At 25.3% G+C, this 21,768-nt stretch overlaps 2 protein-coding genes across 4 annotated transcripts in view; both read right to left on the reverse strand.

Moving 5' to 3' along the window:
* Positions 1–231: 231 nt before the first annotated feature.
* LOC117174659 (ester hydrolase C11orf54 homolog) overlaps positions 232–21,768 on the reverse strand; it is a 26,033-nt gene continuing 4,496 nt past the window's right edge. The window contains exons 1-7 of one of the 3 annotated variants that reach the window (XM_033364061.1): positions 7,316–7,412; positions 4,924–5,008; positions 1,447–1,545; positions 1,121–1,299; positions 774–1,035; positions 490–656; positions 232–427 (exon numbers count right to left, since the gene is read on the reverse strand). In XM_033364061.1, coding sequence (XP_033219952.1) covers positions 254–427; positions 490–656; positions 774–1,035; positions 1,121–1,299; positions 1,447–1,545; positions 4,924–5,002 — 960 coding nt within the window. In that variant the 5' untranslated portion in view covers positions 5,003–5,008; positions 7,316–7,412 and the 3' untranslated portion in view covers positions 232–253. Of the gene's footprint in view, positions 428–489; positions 657–773; positions 1,036–1,120; positions 1,300–1,446; positions 1,546–4,923; positions 5,009–5,067; positions 5,174–7,315; positions 7,413–21,768 lie in introns of those variants that run through there. The other 2 variants (XM_033363984.1, XM_033364139.1) reach the window with 2 other exon arrangements.
* LOC117175015 (ATP synthase subunit g, mitochondrial) overlaps positions 14,676–21,768 on the reverse strand; it is a 9,100-nt gene continuing 2,007 nt past the window's right edge. The window contains exon 2 of the mRNA XM_033364556.1: positions 14,676–15,019. Coding sequence (XP_033220447.1) covers positions 14,760–15,019 — 260 coding nt within the window. The 3' untranslated portion in view covers positions 14,676–14,759. The remainder of the gene's footprint in view (positions 15,020–21,768) is intronic.

The raw sequence follows: 21,768 nt of genomic DNA on the forward strand, positions 1-21,768 counted from the left end.
ACCATCTTATAAAATCTGACAGATTTGAGGTTATAATTCACATAACTATTTTCTTGAATTTCTTTTCTCCAAAACTACTTGACTGTCATTCAAACTCTAGAGAAATGTCCATTATCTTCGAGAAAGGATGATTAGATTTTTTAAATATCGCTGAAATCTTACAAAATGTAAATCTAAAATTAAATAAAAACATTAATTATTAATTCATTTATTTAACTTATCTCGTTACACTTATAAAAATTGACCTAAAAGATTAGTCCTTTCCAAAACTCGTTGCAGACAAAGGTTGATCAGCTCTATACAAAATTTCACCAGGAGTGAAATAACCCAAATATTCCACAATATCAGGAGTTGTATCGATATGGTAATGGCCTCCTTCGCCATGATGAGAAAAGCTATGAAAATGCTGAACCCTGAGATCCAAGTCCTAAAAAAATATTTAATTTTATTTATCTTGCATTTTTGTATAATTTTTTTACTTATACTTACAGTCTCGGCAGACACAAAAGTGCCAACCGCAATTAGCGGAGCGGACATGTCGTAAAAATGGAGCCAATCGTCAAGATCCGCTGGGGTCCTTAAGGGAGTCTTGGAAAAATCTGGCATCACGTGCTGCTTCGCTTTTCCTTCTTTTATCAGGAAAGTTCCACCTAAACCTGGTTCGCGAAAAAGGACAATTTAAGTTACGCGCCATAACTACAGTCAGGCTCAAAAATAACCTCTAATTTTCTGATCACTATAGCGCGAAATTCAAATATTTATGAGATGCTCACCAACAAGTTTATCTGTGTAACGAATTGCTAGAGCTTTTTGCATCGTAGCTATAAAATCATTCTCCCCAGTTCGTTTTTTGGCATAAACTTTTAACACCTTTCCTGGTTTGCCTTCACTTAAAAATAAATTTGCTAAAAGTGCGAAACGAGTTTCGTTTGCAGGTAAAACTTGTAATACACACGCTCTATTGCTTTTATCGACAAAAGACATTCGGGAGCTTTCTGAAGGTTCTGGTTTATCCAAAAGCACGTTCGTCATCAGCTGGAATAAAATTGTCATCATTTTGAGAAAATCTGTAAAATTGAATTTTTTTAATTAACTGTAAATCATTTTTGCGATGTTTTACCTCGCAGTTGCTGTTTATATAAGGCCAAGGGCCACCACCAGCTCCTATCACTAATGATTTGTCTCCATGGCCCACGAGAGGGGCCAAAGTTTTAATATCGTAAACTTTTTCCCTCTGCACAAGAGGAAGTAAAAATGAAGGGCCACCAACTTCTAATATAGTTGGCTTTCCACCCAAGCCTTTAAATCAGAGATATTATTTATTTATTAAATGGATTTTTCGGTCAGATTATTATAATTTAGTTATACCATGACTTAGGTGATTTAACTGACCTTTACGGAACTATAAACTTTTTTTTATTTTTAAATTTATATGCAATTACATACCAGAAGCTGCTAGAGTGAAGGGTTTTTCTTTCAGGTCCGGTGAGTCTACGATTTCTACTGAGAATTCAGCAAAATTTGTTGCAAGAGCTTCGCTGAAAACTATAATATTGCCTAAATTTATTTCATATCTTAAGTTTTAAATTTGAAAAATGTATTTTACAACAATCTTTTTGTTTTTCAATACTCTTTTGTGGTTAAGGGAGAAATTTTGAATTAGCTGATAAATTATTTAAAATATTAAAAATACCAATTATTAAATATTGACGAAGACTTGCAAATTTACCGAAATTCATTGAATAAAATGTAAAAGGGATTAGTTTCACACCAATCCAAAACCGGCGCCTATTTTACGCCATCTTTATTTTCGCTTAGGTTTACCCACTTTGTCTAAAAAAAGTTCTACCATTTTTAAACCGAGTGTCTAAAGTTCGTGAATATACGCGAGAATTAATATGGCCGAAAATTGGCGACGGTCTGGGATTGGTGGAAAACCAAGCCCTTTTCCAGCTCGTCCAATGAAAATTTCAGAACTTTCAAGGTTTCGTGTAGGTACCCAGTGGGCACAAAATTCGGCGACGTCTTTACGACATCGTTGCAACATCTTTACGACAACTTTACGACATCCTATGTCCATGTCGTTTCGGTGTCTTTGCGATATCGTAAAGACATCGTCCGATCGTATGACTTATTTACGACATCGTAAAGACACCTTAATGACTTGGACATAGGATGTCGTAAAGTTGTCGTAAAGGTGTCATAACGATGTCGTAAAGACGTCATTGAATTTAAAGAGTGTTAAAAAATTGAAACAATATTAGGTTATGCTCACCTTTTTCAGCGGAAATCCGTACAGGTTTAAAAAAAGATTTACATTTTTAGATAGAAATTTAACCCTCTTTGATTACAAATATAACTATTAGGATAAAAATTAATCTGTTTTAACTGCTGAATGTTTAACTATTTTGTAGAAAACTAATTTTTGTAACTGAAAAATTGAATATTCTATTTTTAGTTAAAAAATGTTCTTTTTTAGTGTAAAAGTCTATTACATATTTGGTTAATAATTCATGTATTTTGTTGGAAATTCTTCCTGTTGATAGAAAATTAATTATCTTGTTTAAAAATCCATCTCTTTTGTTGAGCATTCAGCTATTTGGTTGTAAATTCATATTCTATGTTAAAAAAGTTTATCATTATAGGTTAAAATTAATTTTTTAACTGAAAATAGAATTATTCTATTTTTGGTTGATAATTAATATTTATTAGTGAAAAAATTGAACTGCTTGGTTAAAAATTCATGCATTTTACAGTACTATTACATTTTTTTGTTGAGAATTCATCTTTTTTGGGTAAAAAATTCAACTACTTTGCTGAAAGTTCAGTTTTTTTTAAGATTCATCTGTTTAGTAAAAATTTCTCTTTCTTGTAAATTAATTTTTTTACTTAAATGTCACCTAATAAATAAATCTATAGTTGAGTTAAATTTAAAAAAAATTAATAAAACTCAAGGTTTAAAGTGCATGAAAATATGTCGAATATTCGTATGTTTTGGTTGAATTCAAGAGTTTTTTCATTTTAAATAAAAATCCAATTTGATTGAAATATAAACTATTAAATTTTTTGTTGACAATTCATCTTTGATCATTGATATAACTATTTTGTTGAAAATTAATTTTTTTATTGAAAATTTAATTATCCCACTTTTGGTTGGAAAATGTCCAGTGGGCAGAAAATTTGGCGACGTCCTTACGACATCCTTACGATATCGTTACAACTTTACGACATCCTATGTCCATGTCGTTTCGTTGCCTTTACGATATCGTAAATAAGTCGCATGATCTGACGATGTCTTTATGACATCGTAAAAACAGCGAAACGACATGGACCTAAGATGTCGTAAAGATGTCGTAACGTTGTCGTAAAGGCGTCGCCAAATTTTGTGTCCACTAGGTGATCTTTTGCAGTTGAAAATTAAACTTTTCAGTCGAAAATCCATGTATTTTTTTGAAAAATCGTCTTTTTAATAGAAAATTAATTTCCATTGTTGAAAATTCATTTTTTTGATCAAGAATTCATCTACTCGGTTGGAAATTCATATTTTTCGTTGAATATTTATCATTTTAGTTAAAAATTCATCTTTGCAGTTCATAATTCGTATTTTTTATTTGAAAACTAATTCTTTTGGCTTAAAATTTAGCTATTCCCTTTTTGGTTAAAAAATGATCTTTTGACGTTGGAGATTGAACTACTGGGTTCATAATTGATTTTTTTGTTTTGTTTGAAAACTCGTATTTTTTTAGAAAATTAATTTCCTTGGGTGAAAGTTCATCTTTTTTTATTAAGAATTCAACTATTTGGTTGAAAATCGATATTTTTCGTTGCATATTTATCATTTTAGTTAAAAATTCATCTTTGCAGCTGTAAATTCGTATTCTTCATTTGAAAAATAATTCCTTTGACTTAAAATCTAACTATTTCATTTTTCATTTAAACATTATTTTTCTTTGTTCACAAATAAACTATTTGCTTGAAAATTTGATTTTTTGTGGAAAATATAATAATTTATTTAAAAATTCGTGTGCTTTAAAATACACGAAAATATGTTGAAAAATCAGATTTTTTGTTTGAATTCAGGTGTTTCGAATTTAAAATAAAAATTTGTTGTGGTTGAAATTTGAACTATTTCATTTTTGGTTGATAATTCATATTTTTTTGGTCTCAAATTTAATTATTTTCTTAAACGTTCATTTTTTCAACTGAACATTTGGCTATTCCATTTTTGGTTGAAAAATATTTTATAATTCATAATTAAACTATTAAGTGGAAAATCCGTGCATTTTGTTGAAAAATCGTCTTTTTCATAGAAAATTAATTTTCTGCTTTGAAAATTCTTTTTTTTTGTTGTTGAAAATTTAACTATTTGGTTACAAAATTATATTTTTCATTAAAGATTCACAATTTAAGTTGAAAATTCGTATTTTTTTTTTTTTTTTAATTTAAAATTAAATTTTTTAACTGAGAATTCAGCAGTGGTTTTTTTGTTGAAAGTGTATCTTTATCAGCTGAAAATCAAACCATTTGTTTAAAAATTCATATATAATGAAATATACGAAAATATATTTTTTAATGTTATTGTTGTCAATCAGATAAATGTATTAAAAAAGCTGATGTTAATTTTTTTTTTCTACTGGTCAAAAATCAATTTTTGTGAATGTCGATTTTTTAAATTGTGAATTTTTCATTAAAAAATAATATTTTTAGATGAAAATTCAACTATTTAGATGAATCATAAAATGTTACATTTTTTTATTTATCTTTTATAGTTGAAAGCTTAAATAATTGTTTGAATGTTTATTATTTTAGATAGTAGATACTATAAAATACTTTTTTTATAATATAAATTTTATGTTTTATTTTAAAATTGAGAATTAATTTTTAATTTTTTTTCTATTTTTCTAATTCCTTTTAATAACATACCTGTTTTGAGTTCCTCCAAGGGTGGCCGGTATAAAGTTCTGCTGTCTATTTTCAACTTCGTTGAGTCCAAAGCAGCCATAATGTTCTAATAAAAAGAAATTATTAAATAATTGAATAATTTAAAAAATTAAAATAAATATTCACCGGAAATATATAACAGTGCAGGACACAAATTATTGAAAAGAATTTTAAATAATTTTGACTAATTTCTTTCATTAAAAATTACTTCGAGATCTTTTAAATAGATGTTTACTGAAAAGTCTCGAGATACTGAATGCGAGTTGAGAAATTACTACGAGGAATTATCTAATCATTCCTGACCTTTTTCTGGTATTAAATATATTTTCTTTTCACTTCGATTTCAAATTCAAAGCAACTTTTAGTATTGAAAAACAAATTTTGCCTTTACAATTAATATTCAAAAATTAAAAAACATTCAGAAAAAAAGAAATATTTGTTGTAATACTTTATTTGAATAAATTCAGTTTTAAAAGTAAATCTTTCTCTTTAAAAAAATCAAACTGACTCAAATTTAGGATATATTAATGTACAATTTTATTATTAAAAAATTTAATTAAAAAAAAATTGATTTTCAATCACTAAAAAGGGAATTTTCAACAAAATAGTTAAATTTTCAACTTAACTCATGAATCTTTGATAACAAAATTAATTCTGAACAAAAAGAGTAACATTTGATATGTGTACAAATAGTATTTTAATTTTTAACAAAAAAGGTTTAAACTGAACCAAAAGTACCAATTTTTAATAAAGAAAGATTTTTCGATCAATAAAGAAGCAAAATCTGATCCAAATTGTTGATTTTTCAAAGCATAAAGACGAGTTTTGAAAGAAAAATTAAATTTATAAAACAAAAACATGAATTTTCTACAAAATAACCAATTTTCAACAAAATACATGAATTTTTAACTGAAGAAGATAAATTTTTAACAAATATTAGAATAGTCTAATCTTAAGTTACAGAAATAAGTTTCTAACCAGTAGAAATAAATTTTTAACGGTTATAAATTTTAAGCCAAAAAGATTAATTTTATTCCAAGAAAAAAATCATTTGTTTAAAAATACATGCATTTTCTACTAAAAAGGATAAATTTTCAAAAAAAAAATAAACAATAGTTCAATTTTGAAATAAATAACCCGAAAAAATAAATTTTCATCCAAAAAGATTAATTTTCTACCAAGAAAAGAACTTTTTTTTAATACATGAATTTTAACTAGAGATAAATTTTCAACACAAAATAGAATAGTTTAATTTTAAGTTAAAGAAATCATTTTCTAACCAAATAGAATAATTTTTCAACGAAAAGGTTAAATTTTCAACCAAATAGATGAATTTTCAACTAAAAAATGTATATTTAAAAAAAATAGAATAGTTTAATTTTAAGTTGGAGAAATAAGTTTTAACCAAATAAAAAAATTTAAAAAAATTTTAAAATAAAACGAAACAGCTAAATTTTCAGCAAAAAAGATTAAATGTATATCCAAAAAAAATTTCGACGAAAAACATTATAGTTAAATTTTTCGATAAAAAATTTATTTTCAATTAAATAAATTAAATTTCAACGAAAAATATTAATTTTCTATCAAAAAAGAATAACTAATAAAAAACATGGATTTTCAACAAAAAATGAAATAGTTTAATTTTTAGTTACATATCTTCAAGTTTTCTATCAATACAAATAAAATTTCAACGAAATATCTAAATTTTCGCCCAAACAAATTGATCTTCTGCCAAAGGGATTAAATGCCTATAACAAAATATTTCGACGAAAAATAGAATAGTTAAATTTTTAATTAAAAAACAATAATTTTCAATACAAAAAAATTTTGCAACAAAATAAATAAAATTTGAACCAAGAATATTAATATTCTACCACGGAAGAGAAAGTTGTAAAAAATACAGAAAATTATAAAAAATAATTGAGTTTTCAACTAAAGAAGATTAATTTTCAACCAAAAATGAAATAGTTAAGTTTTAAGTGAAAAAGAATTAATTTAGAATTAAAAATTTTTTAAGTTAAAGAAATGTATTTTTAGCAAACAAAAAATTAATTTTCTACACAAAATTAATTTAATTAAATTAAATTAATTTAAATAGTAGGACAATTTTTTATTCAAAGACGATCACCTGCCTTGCATGTGATAGTAAATTGTTTAAAAAAAAGTCAATAAATATGGAAGAATCTATCTAAATTATTGAAAAAAATTTTGTGAAAGTATTTTGGGTGGGGCTTATTTTTTTAATAAATAAATGTTTACACACTTGTTTGCAATAAAATTAGATAAAAAGTGCATTTTTTTAATCTTGTGATATTCAACACTGTAAGAATTTTTTTTCAAATTGTACAAGTTCTTATGTTAAAATTAATAATACCTTCTTTATTAACACTGGAAAATAAATTCCTCGGTTTTAATTTAGCAATCTGTGCACTTCAAAAAACTGAATGCCGCAAGGAATTTTCTAAATCGTCTTAACCTTCTGAGTGATGATTGAAACTGATAAAAACACAACAAGATAAGAACTATATCAGAGGATGAATGGTATACATATATATTATACCGTAGTGAAAGTAAATGACGGGAAGTTACTGATTTGAAAAATTCATTTTATACATCTATTTCCAGTTTTCAATTTTAAACTGCACAATTATAAACTAAAAAAAAATAAGTTATTTAAAAAATTGAACATTAAAAATAACTCCCAGTATTCATGTTCTAATAATAATAATAAAATTCAATTTTTGAATAAAAAACTGAATAAGTTAAAAAAATAACTCAAAAATTAAAAATAGGAAAAAACTCTCAGTAAATAACAAAAATAAGAAAAAATAATAAAGTTACTATTCAAAATAACTTATAATTTATCACAAAAACGGTAGAATTACTAACAAATTAAATAGCTAAAAAACTGTTTTCACGTGATCTTAACAATGAATAAATCTAAAAAAAATTTTAAAGATGTATATTTTAATGTAAAGTCAATGAGAAAATTGAAAAAAAAATCATTTAAAATATGAAAAACATTATTATTGAAAATCTAAAAAAATCTTTTTATATAAAATCGAAAAAAAAAATTATTTGAACTGTCAAAAACATTTAAGGAAAACAAAAAATTCAAAATTTGTAACAACGCCTGGTTTAATTCATTCCTTAAAACCTTTAATGGTTAAAGTAAAAATTGAAAAAATTCCTTTTTTATGTTTTTCGAAATTCTATACAGAATAAAAAAGTTTATAAATGAAAATAAAATAAATTAAAAATCATAAAGAAATTATCTACCTGTTCTTTGAAATTAAATAAATAAAGTCATATTAAAAAAAAGTATGTTGTCAAAAAATAACAAATAAATTTAAAAAAGCAATTAAGTTAAAAAATAAGCTAATTATAAATTTTAAAAAAATTTATTTTTAATATGAATAAAAATTATATAAAATCTAAAAAAACATTTTTATTTAAAACCTGAAACACATTTAAAGTAACTAAAAATTAATCATTTGAAAAAATGTATTAAAACTATTATTTGAAAAAACTTATATTTTTAAGATAACTTAGCAAATAATAAGTGAAACAAGATTTAAAACATATTTTAATGTCAAAGCACTGAGAAAGTTCAAAAACCTATTTTTATTCAAAATGTAAAAAACATTCAAAATAACTTAAAAATTGAAAAAACTCCAAGTTGCATGCATGCTATAAATTTAAAATAAACAGGAAGAAAAATATTTTTAATAAAAAAAAATCGTTTTCCCTAAAAACTGAAAAGGTTAAACAAACATTTTAAAAAATCACAGTTTTCATGTTCTTAGGAATTGAATAAATAATTAAAAAGTTTATGAATTAGAAAAACTGAATCAAAAATAACTGAAAAACTAAATATTCAAAAAGTTAAAATTTTTTTATTCTTTTTCTTTGAATAATTAAAAGAATGAAATTTTAATTGATTTTTAAAATTAAAGAGTCCAAGATTATATTATATATTGGGCTATAGTTATTTATATCTGAAATTATATTTAAACAATTATTATCATTTTTTTAAATGAAAAATATTTCTGCCATTAGTCTTTTTAATTCAGTGGGTCATGGTGTAAATCTGTGATATTTTCTCCTACAAAGTAATCTACCAGACCAGTTTGACCAACATAACACTTTTCAAAATTCAGACATTGAATTTTATATACTACATCAGACATTTAAAAATTGTCTAAAGAATCTTTCCCTAGTTTTATAAATTTATCAAGTTTTTAATAAATTTGAAAAATTGTTGTGATTCTAAATTCATTCAGAATTCTTTTAATTCAAAAAGATAACTTTTCATGAAAAGGTATGGAAACTGAAGGTTTAAAAACAAAATTTCGAACTATGTATTTGTTTGCTCAGAAATATAATCTTCAATTATTTTAATTTTTTTATTTATATTTGTTTGAATAAATTCCATTAGTTAATTATTTAAATAAAGAGTTTTTAAAATAAATTCAATGTTTGACCTGTTAAATGATTCATGTAATAATTTAAGAGCTGTATTAATAATATTTTTAACTATGGAAATTTTAATTTGTATTTTGTGGTTAGAGAAAAAATTTTAATATCTGCCAGAATAAGTATCTTTGCGATACCAATTTGTGATTATATTACCTGAATCAGTTTTTATAAGTTTAACGTTTAAAAAAGGAATAGAATTATTACTTTCAATCTCATGCGTGAATTTAAATCTAGGATGATAAGAAATAAATTTGTTTATAAAATAAAGTAGTGTATCTTTCAGTCAAATAATAAAAGTGTCGTCAACATATCTATAATATGTGGAAAGAAAAATCTAAATTTGTTATGACATTTGATTCTAAATCTTGCCTAACTAAATCGGCCAAAACTGGAGAAACAGGAGAACCCATATATGTTCCATGTATCTGTTTATAAAAAATATTATTAAATTTAAATACTGTTTTTTCTGTTAGAAATTTAATTCCTTCTTCCAATTTTTCAAAAGGTAAATCTGTGTAGTTTTTTATATTAATAAATCTACGTAAAATACTATTAATGACGAAATAAATTGGAATATTTGTAAATAAAGATGACACACTTAGAGAAGCCATAATGTGATAAGAAGGAATTGTTTTTTGAACATGTTCCCTGGCAGACAGAATGAACGGAAAGGATACTCTAAAGCAGCGTTTCCCAAACTAGTGCCGCCGGCAGATTAACCTGCCGCCGGCAGAGGGGGGGGGGGAGTACCCTGGGCCGAGCAGCTAGACAGGCTCCCCGCTACGAGCAGAGGACTACTTTCGTATACCTAACACGAATGCGCCCCTTCATTGTTATGAAATTACAATAACTGAAATTATAGACATACCTCAATAAAATTTTAATCAGCTGAATGATATCGTGATATAATTAAAATAAACTGAAAACAAAGTTCTTGAAAATCGGTGGCAAACCTGCCGCTCCCCAGAAAGTGCAAAAAAAGTTTTGGAATCGCTGCTCTAAAGCGTGCCCTTATAGTGTCCACATCCCTTCCGTGTAATGCAAAAAAAAAAAATAAAAAAAAATAGCAAAATGGGCTTTTAACTTGTTGCAATTAGGATTTTATGTTAAATTTGCCATTGGAATTTCACGGAGTAATGGCAATTGTCTTTGTTGTGCAGCGTTAAAAAATTATTTAAATGTCATAACTTCTTCTGAATGCGACTTTAAGGGCAACCATAGTGGCTTAAGCAATATGCTGCTACTGAAAGAAGATGCGCTTGAAGTCACCTTCAGCCTGTATTAATCACAGGTATTTTTTTTTCTTTTCTAACGCTGCAAAAAAAAACTATTGCAATTACTCCGTGAGATTCTAATGCAAATTTTAACGTAGAATCCGAATTTCAAGAATTTCAAAGTTGATTTTGCTGTTTTTTTTTTTTTTTTAGTTGTTTAGAAAGGAACCGAATGGGGACCCAATGGGGTCTTTACGGGTACTTTGTAGAGGCTCCATTCGGTTCCTTCGGTTCGACAGGGAATGCCGTATCTATCCTTCGTTTTTTGATCCTCATTAGGCGGCGAAAATAATAAGATTCCAATTGTTCCTTAAAAAGCCGATCGGAGCTGCCAGACGTAACCTCCAATAAATTAAAAACACAGTTTTCGTTTGAAGCATTTAGAACGCTCTCCAAAAGTATGGAATTTGCAAAATCAAATAGGATTGTATACAAAAATACATCTTTTTGTCGTAAAATGTTCGCTTTCTTCAAATTTTATCAATTAAAAAAATATATAATTATGATAAAAAAGCTCAAAAATTATTGTTCACCAGAACCTGTGTATTTTTAGGTTAAGTCACGCCATGTGTCAATTTTAAAATACACAGAATCGCTACCACGCTTACCAGAGACGAGCGGATCTGTGTACAACCCGAATGGGATCTTTTCCTCCGGTCGGCTATCTTCGTTTCATTTTTTTTTGGTACTTTTTATTAATTTTTTTATTTCACACTATAATTTTTAAATATATTTCGCATATTTTATAAACTATATATATATCAACAATTTCAGTCAATGTAAATATTTTAACCTCATTCATATTCTTTTAAATTGAACTTCTGTTTAGAAAATAGGAATTGCATTCTTCACACTTCACTCTGCAACTATATAATTAAGTATTAGTATATTATTCTCTAAAAATTGTCGAAATTTTCCCAAAAAAAGTAATTTATAGACTTGCCATATTGGCCAGTATATGTCATAAATATCAGGATCAGCAAGTGGTCGTTCGATTTAAATAAAACTTGAATCTTTTTTTTCAATCGAAAACCCATAAAATTCAGCATTGAATTGTCATGATTGATTTATGAACAAATGTAAATATTTTGTTTATTAAATAATACAAATTTAAAACAATATATAACTTTTTAAGTGAATGCTTTTTTTTAGTAAATACTTGAATCCATTCAAAAATAGCTAGAAAACACGAAGCACCTATTTGAATATGATATGCAATAGTTAGTGATTTGCACTAAATTAAAAGTTGTGCCAGAAATAAAATCTAGGAAAAACATAGTTTTTCTATGTCCTTCAGAATAAAAAGAATAGTGCCAATTTTTGCTACAATGGAGTTTTTTTTACTATCTCCTTTTACCAGTGTAAAACAAATGGTTGAAATTTGAAAAATAATTTTTCTATGGCTGCAATCATTAAAACAAATTCTTAAAACAGTAACATTGTTTAAACAAATAGTTATAGTTGTAGATTATTATGTGTTCTTCACTTAGAAACAGTATAGTGGTAGGAAATGTTTTTCTCCGAAAAAGTAATTCATGATTGATTAAAGTTTAACTATTTTTAAAAAAATTGGTAAGAAGCGATAGTATTTACAAAAAATATTGTTAAAATAATTCGACCGAGTTCAGTGTATAGATTAAAACTCAAGATATCTATAGGGTCCAAGAAACCAAGTTTGTCTATATACTATGCTGTTTTAAATGGAAAAATTATTAAAATTTTTTTAAATTGTCACAAATTTCTGTTTTTATTCTTGAACTAAAATTTAATAAATTGTAACGTCCTTTATAAAATAGAGGGAATAAAAAATAGTTTTTGTATCTTGTAGAAGAAGTTTGATCTTTTTGTTTTTTGTTTGCCTACTGTCTAGAAAATTATAATATTTACCGTCGGTTAAAGAAGAGCGTGGTCACTGTTGTGAGAAAATGAAAAGACTCAATACGAAAATTCTTTCAAATATTGTTTTATTTGATCGAAAACTTTCATGCAAATACATTAATAGCAGGTCCAATCACCTTCAGCGTCAATAATGGCTTGGCATCTTAGAGACATACTTTGGACAGAACCGCGATTTGGGAAGTCATCGACATTTTTCACCTCTTTGAAACGATTCACCCACTTACTCACAAATTGTTTCGACTTTTGCATATATTTCGCAGCAGCCGCTTGGGTCATTTTGGGATCTTTAGTGTGCGAGCACAAAAAAAACTGCTTCGAAGCGTGGAGCGTATGCGGCACTCATTTGGGAAAAATGTTCGGTTCGTATTAAAAAAAACAGTCAGCTGATTCGCTTTCATAAAGCATGAAGGACTATACTGACCTCTATACGAAAAAAAATTACAGCATTCGCATTTACCGATCGCTAGTAATCGTGACCACGCTCTTACTTAACCGACTGTAACTAATATGAATTAATATTACTTGAAATAATATTGCATGAAATATTATTATATATTTTTTGTTCAATTCTTAAACGTTTAAAAAAGTGAATCTTAAAAAGGTACCTACCCAGCGAACACGTTCTATGACAGTTCCAGGTCAAAAAAAGCTGTGTTTTATAACATTAACAGTTGTTAAAAGATAGTGACAGAACTGTTCTAGAATAAAAAGGTAACAGTGTTCTAGAACACTGAAAAAATGGTAACAGAACTGTTCTTGAACTATGTGACAGTACTATTCTGTAACAGTTGCTATGGAATTATTCTAGAACAAACTGATCACAGAGGCTATATAATATTTGTTTCAAGTTTATTCTAGAACTTTGCCGTAACAGTGTTAAATCGAAGTTCTAGAACCCTGTTACAATTGTGTTCTAGAACGAATTAGGAACAAAGATTAGTTCGCTAACACTATGGTATCAAAATATATCTGTGGATATATCAAAATTTCTGCCTCACAGGATATTCCGACGGGTTATCCCTGGAATAACCCGGGACATAACACTATTCCATATTTGATAAATAGCAGTTCTAGAACTGTTAAAGAATTGTCCTAGATTTTTTACAACGCAGCGTACCAAAGTTCTAGAACTGTTCTAGAAATGTTACAGATCGGTTGTCACAGCGTTCTAGATCTATTAAATATTTGTTATACAACATTTGTAATTGAGTCCAAGAACTGTTCTAGAAATATAACAGAACGTTTGTCACAACGTTCTAGATCTGTTACAGAATTATTACAAACACTTTCATCCGAGTTCTAGAATTGTTCTAGAAATGTTACAGATCGTATGTCACAGCGTTCTAGAACTGTTACAGAATTGTTCTAGGGTATGGGGGATGACATAGTTACTCGCACGTTCGCAAGATGTTCTAGAACACGTTCTTTTGTGTTCTTGTACAGATACAGATCTGTTCTGTAACCATGTTTTCTGGGTATGTTCTCTGCTCCAAATTCAAGAACGCATAAATGCGATCAAAATATTCTAATTCTTCTTTATTAGCCACACTTTACTTTGTATGTGTACAAAATTTAATTTCGTTGAATAATTCAATCGATTTCTCATTCTTCGTTTAAAAAGAAAATAATTATTTACTTTCTACTTACTTTGAAAAAAGATTTAAAGATAATGACTTCTCTGGTACATATTCTTCTTCCGACGAAGGAAACAATTTGATGTTTCATTAAACTTTAACGAGTAGAAAACTGTTTCTCGCATATTTCACATCCACATTTCTTCTTTCCCGTCTGTGGTATAATGTTGTGCACATTTTTAAGATGTCGAATTAAGTTAAATTTATTAGAAAAAAAACAACACAAACTTCACACTCTTGACTATGAACACGCATGTGCGAACGAAACTTCCGAAATGAGGCGAAGATAGCCGACTAGAGGAAAAGATCCCGTTCGGGTTGTACACAGATCCGCTCGCGTCTTAACACAATCCGGAATAAGTGAGCTTATATAATGCTCTTTCCCCTATCCCAACTTTCACGTCTACCAACCTTCAAATTAAAAAAAGAAACAAGGTTTGAGATTTAGTTTACTTGGCCTACGACCACAGCTTTATTGGAATATCTCTGAATTAATTACATAATTATCTATAGCGAATTGATACACAGATTTTTAAACATTATAACCGATGAGGTGTCGTTTGCCGATGCATTCGCCGATAAAGAACCAGCAGTAAACTTCGATACAGACGAGGGTGTTTAACCAGGCTTCCTTCACAGTGAGTTCGCGATATCGGCCAGTTTTTGCACTGTGAATCAACTTGCCAATACTGGAGCGAATCTGGGAAATTTCACCAATAGTCGGTGGGACCAGTTCGACTTTGGCATATTGAGCAGCTACTCTGAGTTTTGGTTTCGCCTGTGTTACCAAATCTGTAAAAAAGTCAAGGAACATCCTTTTTTTCAAATTCAAACAATAGGAAAAATAGCGCACTTTTTACACGATTCTTATTTTGATGGCCAAATGATCCAATTCAAACAAACATGGTGTCACAAAAGTCCTGGGACGGCTTAATCTTGACGGTGACCTTGAAGATTTTACAAAGGACAGCTTTTTTTAAAATGGAAAACCCCCCATTTCATATTGGAACTCGATAAAGTGGGATATTTTACATTCAAATATGTACCCAGTTCATATGTAGATTGTAACCTTGAAGGTCACTCTAAGGTCATCTAAACTTGAAGGTCTGCATACTTCTAGGTCGAGGTCAAATTAGACATATGATCTGAGTACACATTCGAACCTAAAATTAACAGATATATCGATTTCCGATGTAAAAAAGGGGATTTCCATATGAAAAAAAGCTGACTTTGCAAAAACTTGAAGGTTATCGTCAAGATCAAAATAAAGTTCACGATTGAATTACTCTATGAATAGAAGCTTTTCAATTATTTTTTTCGTAACGAACAGAGTTACTAATTTTAACCAGAAGTATTCAGTAGTGATCTTAGGCATGACCTTGACAAAGACCTTCAAGGTTTTTTCAAGGCCAACTTTAAAAAAATGGACACCGCCTTTTTACATCGGCCAAGTTTTTCAATTTTCACGATTAACTAAAAGTAACATATTCATATTTGCCGTAAAAAAAACCTTACTTTTAATTCATGACGTTTTTTATGAAATTATTTAACACAAAAGAGAAAAAAATGCAAAAGAAATTATTTTTAAAATAAAATTATGAATCTTCAACTGGAATAGTTGAATTTTAAATCAAAAAGATGAATTTTGAAATAAAATGAATCATTTTTAAACAATGAGAGTAATTTTCTGCCAAAACATACAATTTTTCAACTAAATACATGAATTTTTAACGAAATACTTGAATTTTCAATTAAAGAAGAGAAATATTCATTTCACATTTTTATTTAAAAACAATAATTTCCTAACTAACTGATGAATTTTCAACTAAAATGACGAATCTTCAACTGAAATAGTTGAATTTGTAAATTGGAATAAGTGAAATTTCCACTTAAAAAAATTACTTTCCAAAAAACAAACAATTTTCAAAAAATATATAATTACATTCTCAAACAAAGTGATGAATTTTCAACTAAAATGATGAATCCTTAAATAGAACAATTTCATTTTTTGCCAAAATTATGAACTTTCGAAGCAGAAGATAAACTAATCTAAAGAAAAAAATGAATTTTCAGCTAAAAAATATCATTTTTTTACAAAAAAAAAAATGAATAATTACATTTTTAGTCTAAAACTGAATTTTCAATCAATCTTAAATGATGGAACATTCAGCTGGAATAATAGTTGCATTTTTAGTTTAAAAAAAAACATAGTTTTCAAACAAAAAAGAAAATAAATTTCAAACAAATAGTTGAATTTTCGGCAAAAAATTCCTTTCCATCGAAAAAGAAAAGAAGTTTTCAATCAAATCGCTCATATTTCTACCAACGAAATGAATTTTTAATTCAAATGATAAATCGACAACCAAAACATATATAATTTTTAACAAAAGAGTTTGAGTAAATAATTTTCTACAAAAAAGGCAAATGTTTCACAGAATACATAAATTTTCAAACTAGTTTAACTTATGAATAAATAAATAAAATCAATAATAAATTATGGTTTAATTAGAGTAAACTAAGATAATCTGAAAAATCTGCGAAATCACTTTTATAAATTGACCAAAATTATTAAAATAATAAAAACTTGAAATTTACAGCAAACAGAAGTGAATTTTCAAACTTTATAAATAAAAACTATTTCATTTAAAAAATTTATAATTAAAAGCTCTACCATTTGGAAGAATTATCGTTAAAAATGCTTTAATTTTAAAAATTCAGAATTCCAAAATATTCCATTTTTAAGATTTTTGTAAAGTATGGAATTTTAAATATTTTTTTCTTTGTTTAATGCTTTTTTGTGATAGATCGATTTTTCAATTATCTACAGTAAAAATGAGAGGGTTGATATATTTTTAACAAAAGCATTAATATTACAGCATTTTCAATTTTTAATTGTCAAAATTAGAAACTCTTTAATTACAACGATTTAAAACTGTTCTATTTTAAAGATTTATAAATCAAAATTATTAAATTTGGATGATTATATAGACCGAAAGTTAAGTTTTCAATTTTATATCTTAATATTATAAAATATAAAAAATAAATGTAAAATACATTATAAAATTTATATTATATAATACAATTTTATAATTTACATAATTTGTAATTGTAAATTTCGAAAAAAATTTAATTATTCAATTTTAAAGATTTAAAGTTAAAAACTATTCAATTTTAGACATGTATCAATCAAAATTATCAAAGTTTTATGATGTTAGAAATCAAAAGTCAATATTTTAATTCTAAATCTTATAAATTGAAGTAATTTCGTAAGTAAATCATCCAAATTACAGAAATTTTAATGGTTGATTGTCAAAATAAAAAAATCTTTTAATTTTAACGATTTACAACTCAAAGATCTAACAATTTTAAGAGCTATGATTAAAAATTACAAATTATTCAATTTTAAAGATATGTAATTTGGAAAAAAATTTTCTTCACTTTTGAATATCAAAAGTGAAGTTTTTAGATTTAAATATTCCAAATGTAAAAAAAATTTCAAATATAAATCATAAAAATTACAGCATTTTTAATTACAATGCGTAGATAAAAATTAATAAATTTGGATGATTTTGGAAATAAAGAGTCAAGATTTTAATTATATATTTTACAAATTTCGAATGTAAAGGATCAAAATTACATGTTTTTTTGTTTTTATAGACGTAATTAAAAAAAAAATTAAATTTTTAAATTGTTAAACTCAAAACATGAATTATTTTTAATTATAAAAAATGAAAAATCTTCAATTTTAAAATTGTAAATATAAAAATTCTAGAATTTGGATGATTTTGTGAATCTAAAGTCAGATTTTCTATTCTATTTCTAAATTATACAAATTTAACAATTTTCGAATGCAAGTCATCAAAATGGCAGAATTTTTAATTTTAAATTTTAAAAATTGGCAATTGAAAATTGTGAAAATAAAAAACCCTTCAATTTTAAAGATTTTCAATTCAAAGTTACAATTGAAAACTCTGGAATTTTAGAGATGTCAAATTATAAATTCGAAGTCTTCCAAATTTAAGAAATTTGGAATAAAAATCATGACAATTACAGAAATTTATAACTGTCCATTTATCAAAATTAAAAGCTCTTCAATTTTCAATATTTCAAATTGAAACTCAAATATTTTGAGGAGTTAAAATTGAAAATTATTGAATTTTGAAAATATAGAATAACAAATTATTCCATTTTCAAGATTTATATTTTATATGTAAGTAATTTGGGACTTTTTTATTAATAGTTAAATTTCGACGATTTAAAATTGAAAATCTTTTAATTTTCACGATTTTTAATTTAAAAATCTACAATTTTGAAAATTTACAATTGAAACCATTTTATTTTTTAAATATATGAATAAAAATACGTAAGTTTTGATGATTTTGGAAATAAAAAGTCAAGCTTTCCATTCTAAATTTTTTAAATTCAAAAAATTTCGAATGTAAAGCTCCCGGTATTGAAAAAAAAATTAATTGTAAATTGTCAAATCAAAAAACTATTACATTTTATTGTAAATATTCATAATCAAAAATGTAAACTGTGTAAATTAAAAACTCTTCAATTAAAAAATTTTTAATTTAAAACAAATATAAATGAAAATTCTTAAATTCGGATGATTTTGGAAATCAAAAGTCCAATCGGAAAAAATTTCGAAAGAGAATCATCAAAATTCTATTTTTAAACTTGCAAACTTAATTAATTTTTAATAAAATACTTTACTTTTCCACTGAAAAATATCAATTTCTTACAAAAAATGGAATAGTTCAAGTTTCAGACGAAAAAAATTAATAAAAAAAAAAAGAAAACGGATTTTAACCCAAATAGATTAATTTTCTAAAAGAAAAAATACCATTTTTCAACAAAATACGCGAATTTTTAATGAAATAATTGAATTTTTATTTACTTAATTTTAAACAAAAGCTTAGAGTTTTCAACTAAAACAATGAATCTTTAACGGAAATAGTTTTATTTCTAAACAAATTTATTTGATCTAAAAACCATAAATTGTCAACCAAACTTAAATAATTAAATTTTAAGTTATAATTTTTAAGTTAAAAATATTAATGCTTAACCAGATGAATTTTTAAATCCGATTATGGAATTTTCAATTAGAATAAGTTAAATTTTCAATTTAAAAAATTACTTAAAAAAATAATAACCTTAAAAAAATAGTTACATTTTCAAACAAAGTGATGAATTTTTAAATAAAATTGTATATATTTAACTGGATTAATTGAATTTTTGACCGAAAAGAAAATTTTTTAAACAAAAAGAATAACTTCCAAATAAAAATATTATTTTCTCTACCAAAAACAAAAAAAAAACGATTTTTTAAAATACGTCAATTTTTAACGAAATAATTAAATTTTCAATTAAAAAAAAAGGCCAATTTTCATCCAAATTGTTGATTTTTTAACCAGGAAAGATCAATTTTCAACCAAAAATGAAATAGTTAAATTTTAAGTTAAAGAAATAATTTTTAATCATGAAGATTAATTTTCTACAAAAAACACCAATTTTCCACAAAGCGCACAAATTTTCAAATAAATAGTTTAATTTTGAGATAAAAAATATCAATTTTCAACAAAAAATCTAATTCTTGACCAAGAAAAAAATGAATTTTCAGAAAAATAGTTTAATTTTCTAGTGAAATAGTACAATTTTTAATTAAAAAATTGGTTTTCAACAAAATAGTTACATTTTCAATTAGAGATGAATTTTAAATTAAAATGATAAATCTTCAAGCAATACAATTTATTTTTAAAAATTCATTTTTTGAATTTTATAACAAGTCTTTAAATTTTTAATTAAAAAAAGATAACTTTGCAACAAAAAATGTGAAAAAAAATTATTTTATAATTAACAAAAAATTAATTTTTAACAAAAGAGTTTAACTTTTAACCGAATAATTTTATTTCTAACGTAAAAAATGAATTTTCGACTAAAACAATAAATATTTAATTGGAATACTTGAATTTTTAACCGAAAAGAAGAATTTTTAAACAAGAAGACTGGCTTTCAAAGAAAAACATAATTTTCTACCCAAAAAGAATCGATTTTTTAAATAAAAATATGTGAATTTTTAACGAAATAGTTAAATTTGTAATTAAAAAAGACCATTTAAATTTCAGTTTATCTTCTATTAATTTTAGAAAAATTATTGAAATAATAAAAACTTCAAATTTGACTACGGTCAGAAGTAAATTTTCGGGTTTTAAATTAAATTCCCAGTCAATCCGCGACCCTGTGATTTTGAAAATCAAAACTCAAGGTTTCAATTATAAATCTTCCAGATGGAAGAAATTTCTGATGTAAATCATTAAACTTACAAAAATTGTAATCGTAAAACTTTAAAAATTAAAACTTTTCTATTTTAAAGATTCACAATTTAAAAACTTTTAATTTGAAAGATCTGTGATAAAAATTATTACATTTTTATGAGTTTGGAAATAAAAAGTCAAGTTTTCAATTTTAAATCTTCCAAATTGAAGAAATTTCGAATGTAAATCATAAAAATTACAGAATTTTTAACGGTAGATTGTCAACACTTTAAACTCTCCAATTTCCAATATATTACAATTCAAATTTCAACAATTTTGAAAAAATAAAAACTCTCCAATTTTAAAGAATTATAAATAAAAACTCTTAAATGTATAAATTTTAAAAATTACAGAATTTTTAATTGTAAACTTTCAAAATTGAAAATCTTTCTATTTTAAAGATTAGCAAATTTAAAAATCTTTATAGTTTTTAAGACCTGTAATAAAAAATCTTATATTCTGATGAGTTTTTAAATCAAAGGTCAAGTTTTCATTTCCAAATCTATAAAATTAATGAAAATTCGAACGTAAATCATCCGAATTAAAAGTACAATTAAAAGTTCTACAATCTTAAAGAATGACAAATACAAATTCTTGAATTATAAATTGGTATAAATAAAAATTCTTGAATTTTTAGAATTTTGAAAATCAGAAGTTAAGTGTTCAATTATAAATCTTCCAAACAGAAGGAATTTCCAGATATTTTAACTGTAGATTTTCAAAATTAAAAAATTTTCAATTTTAAAGATATTTAAATAAAAATTCTTTTTTTTTCAAATTGATGAAATTTTGTAAATATATCATCAGAATGAAGGAATTTTTTTAGTTTTAACTTAAATTGTCAACATTTTAAACTCTTTAATTTAAAAAATTTATAATTAAAAACTGGAATTTTATATATGTATAAATTAAAATTCTGGAGTTTTCGTAATTTTTAAAATAAAAATGTCAAGTTTTTAAACAGAAATCTTTCAAACGGAAGAAATTTCGAATTTAAAGCATCAAAATTACAGGATTTTTAATTATAAAATTTTCAATTTTAAAGATTTTAATAAAAATTCTGTAATTCGTATAATTCTGGAAAACAAAAGTCAAGTTTTCAATTATAAATCTTCCAAACGGAGAAATTTCGAATGTACAGCATCAAAATTACAGAATTTTTAATTTCAAAATTTCAAAACCTTTATCATAAAGATATTTAAATAAAAATTATAAAAATTTTAT

The sequence above is a fragment of the Belonocnema kinseyi genome, chromosome 1, assembly GCF_010883055.1.
Source record: "Belonocnema kinseyi isolate 2016_QV_RU_SX_M_011 chromosome 1, B_treatae_v1, whole genome shotgun sequence".
Taxonomy (NCBI): Eukaryota; Metazoa; Arthropoda; class Insecta; order Hymenoptera; family Cynipidae; genus Belonocnema; species Belonocnema kinseyi.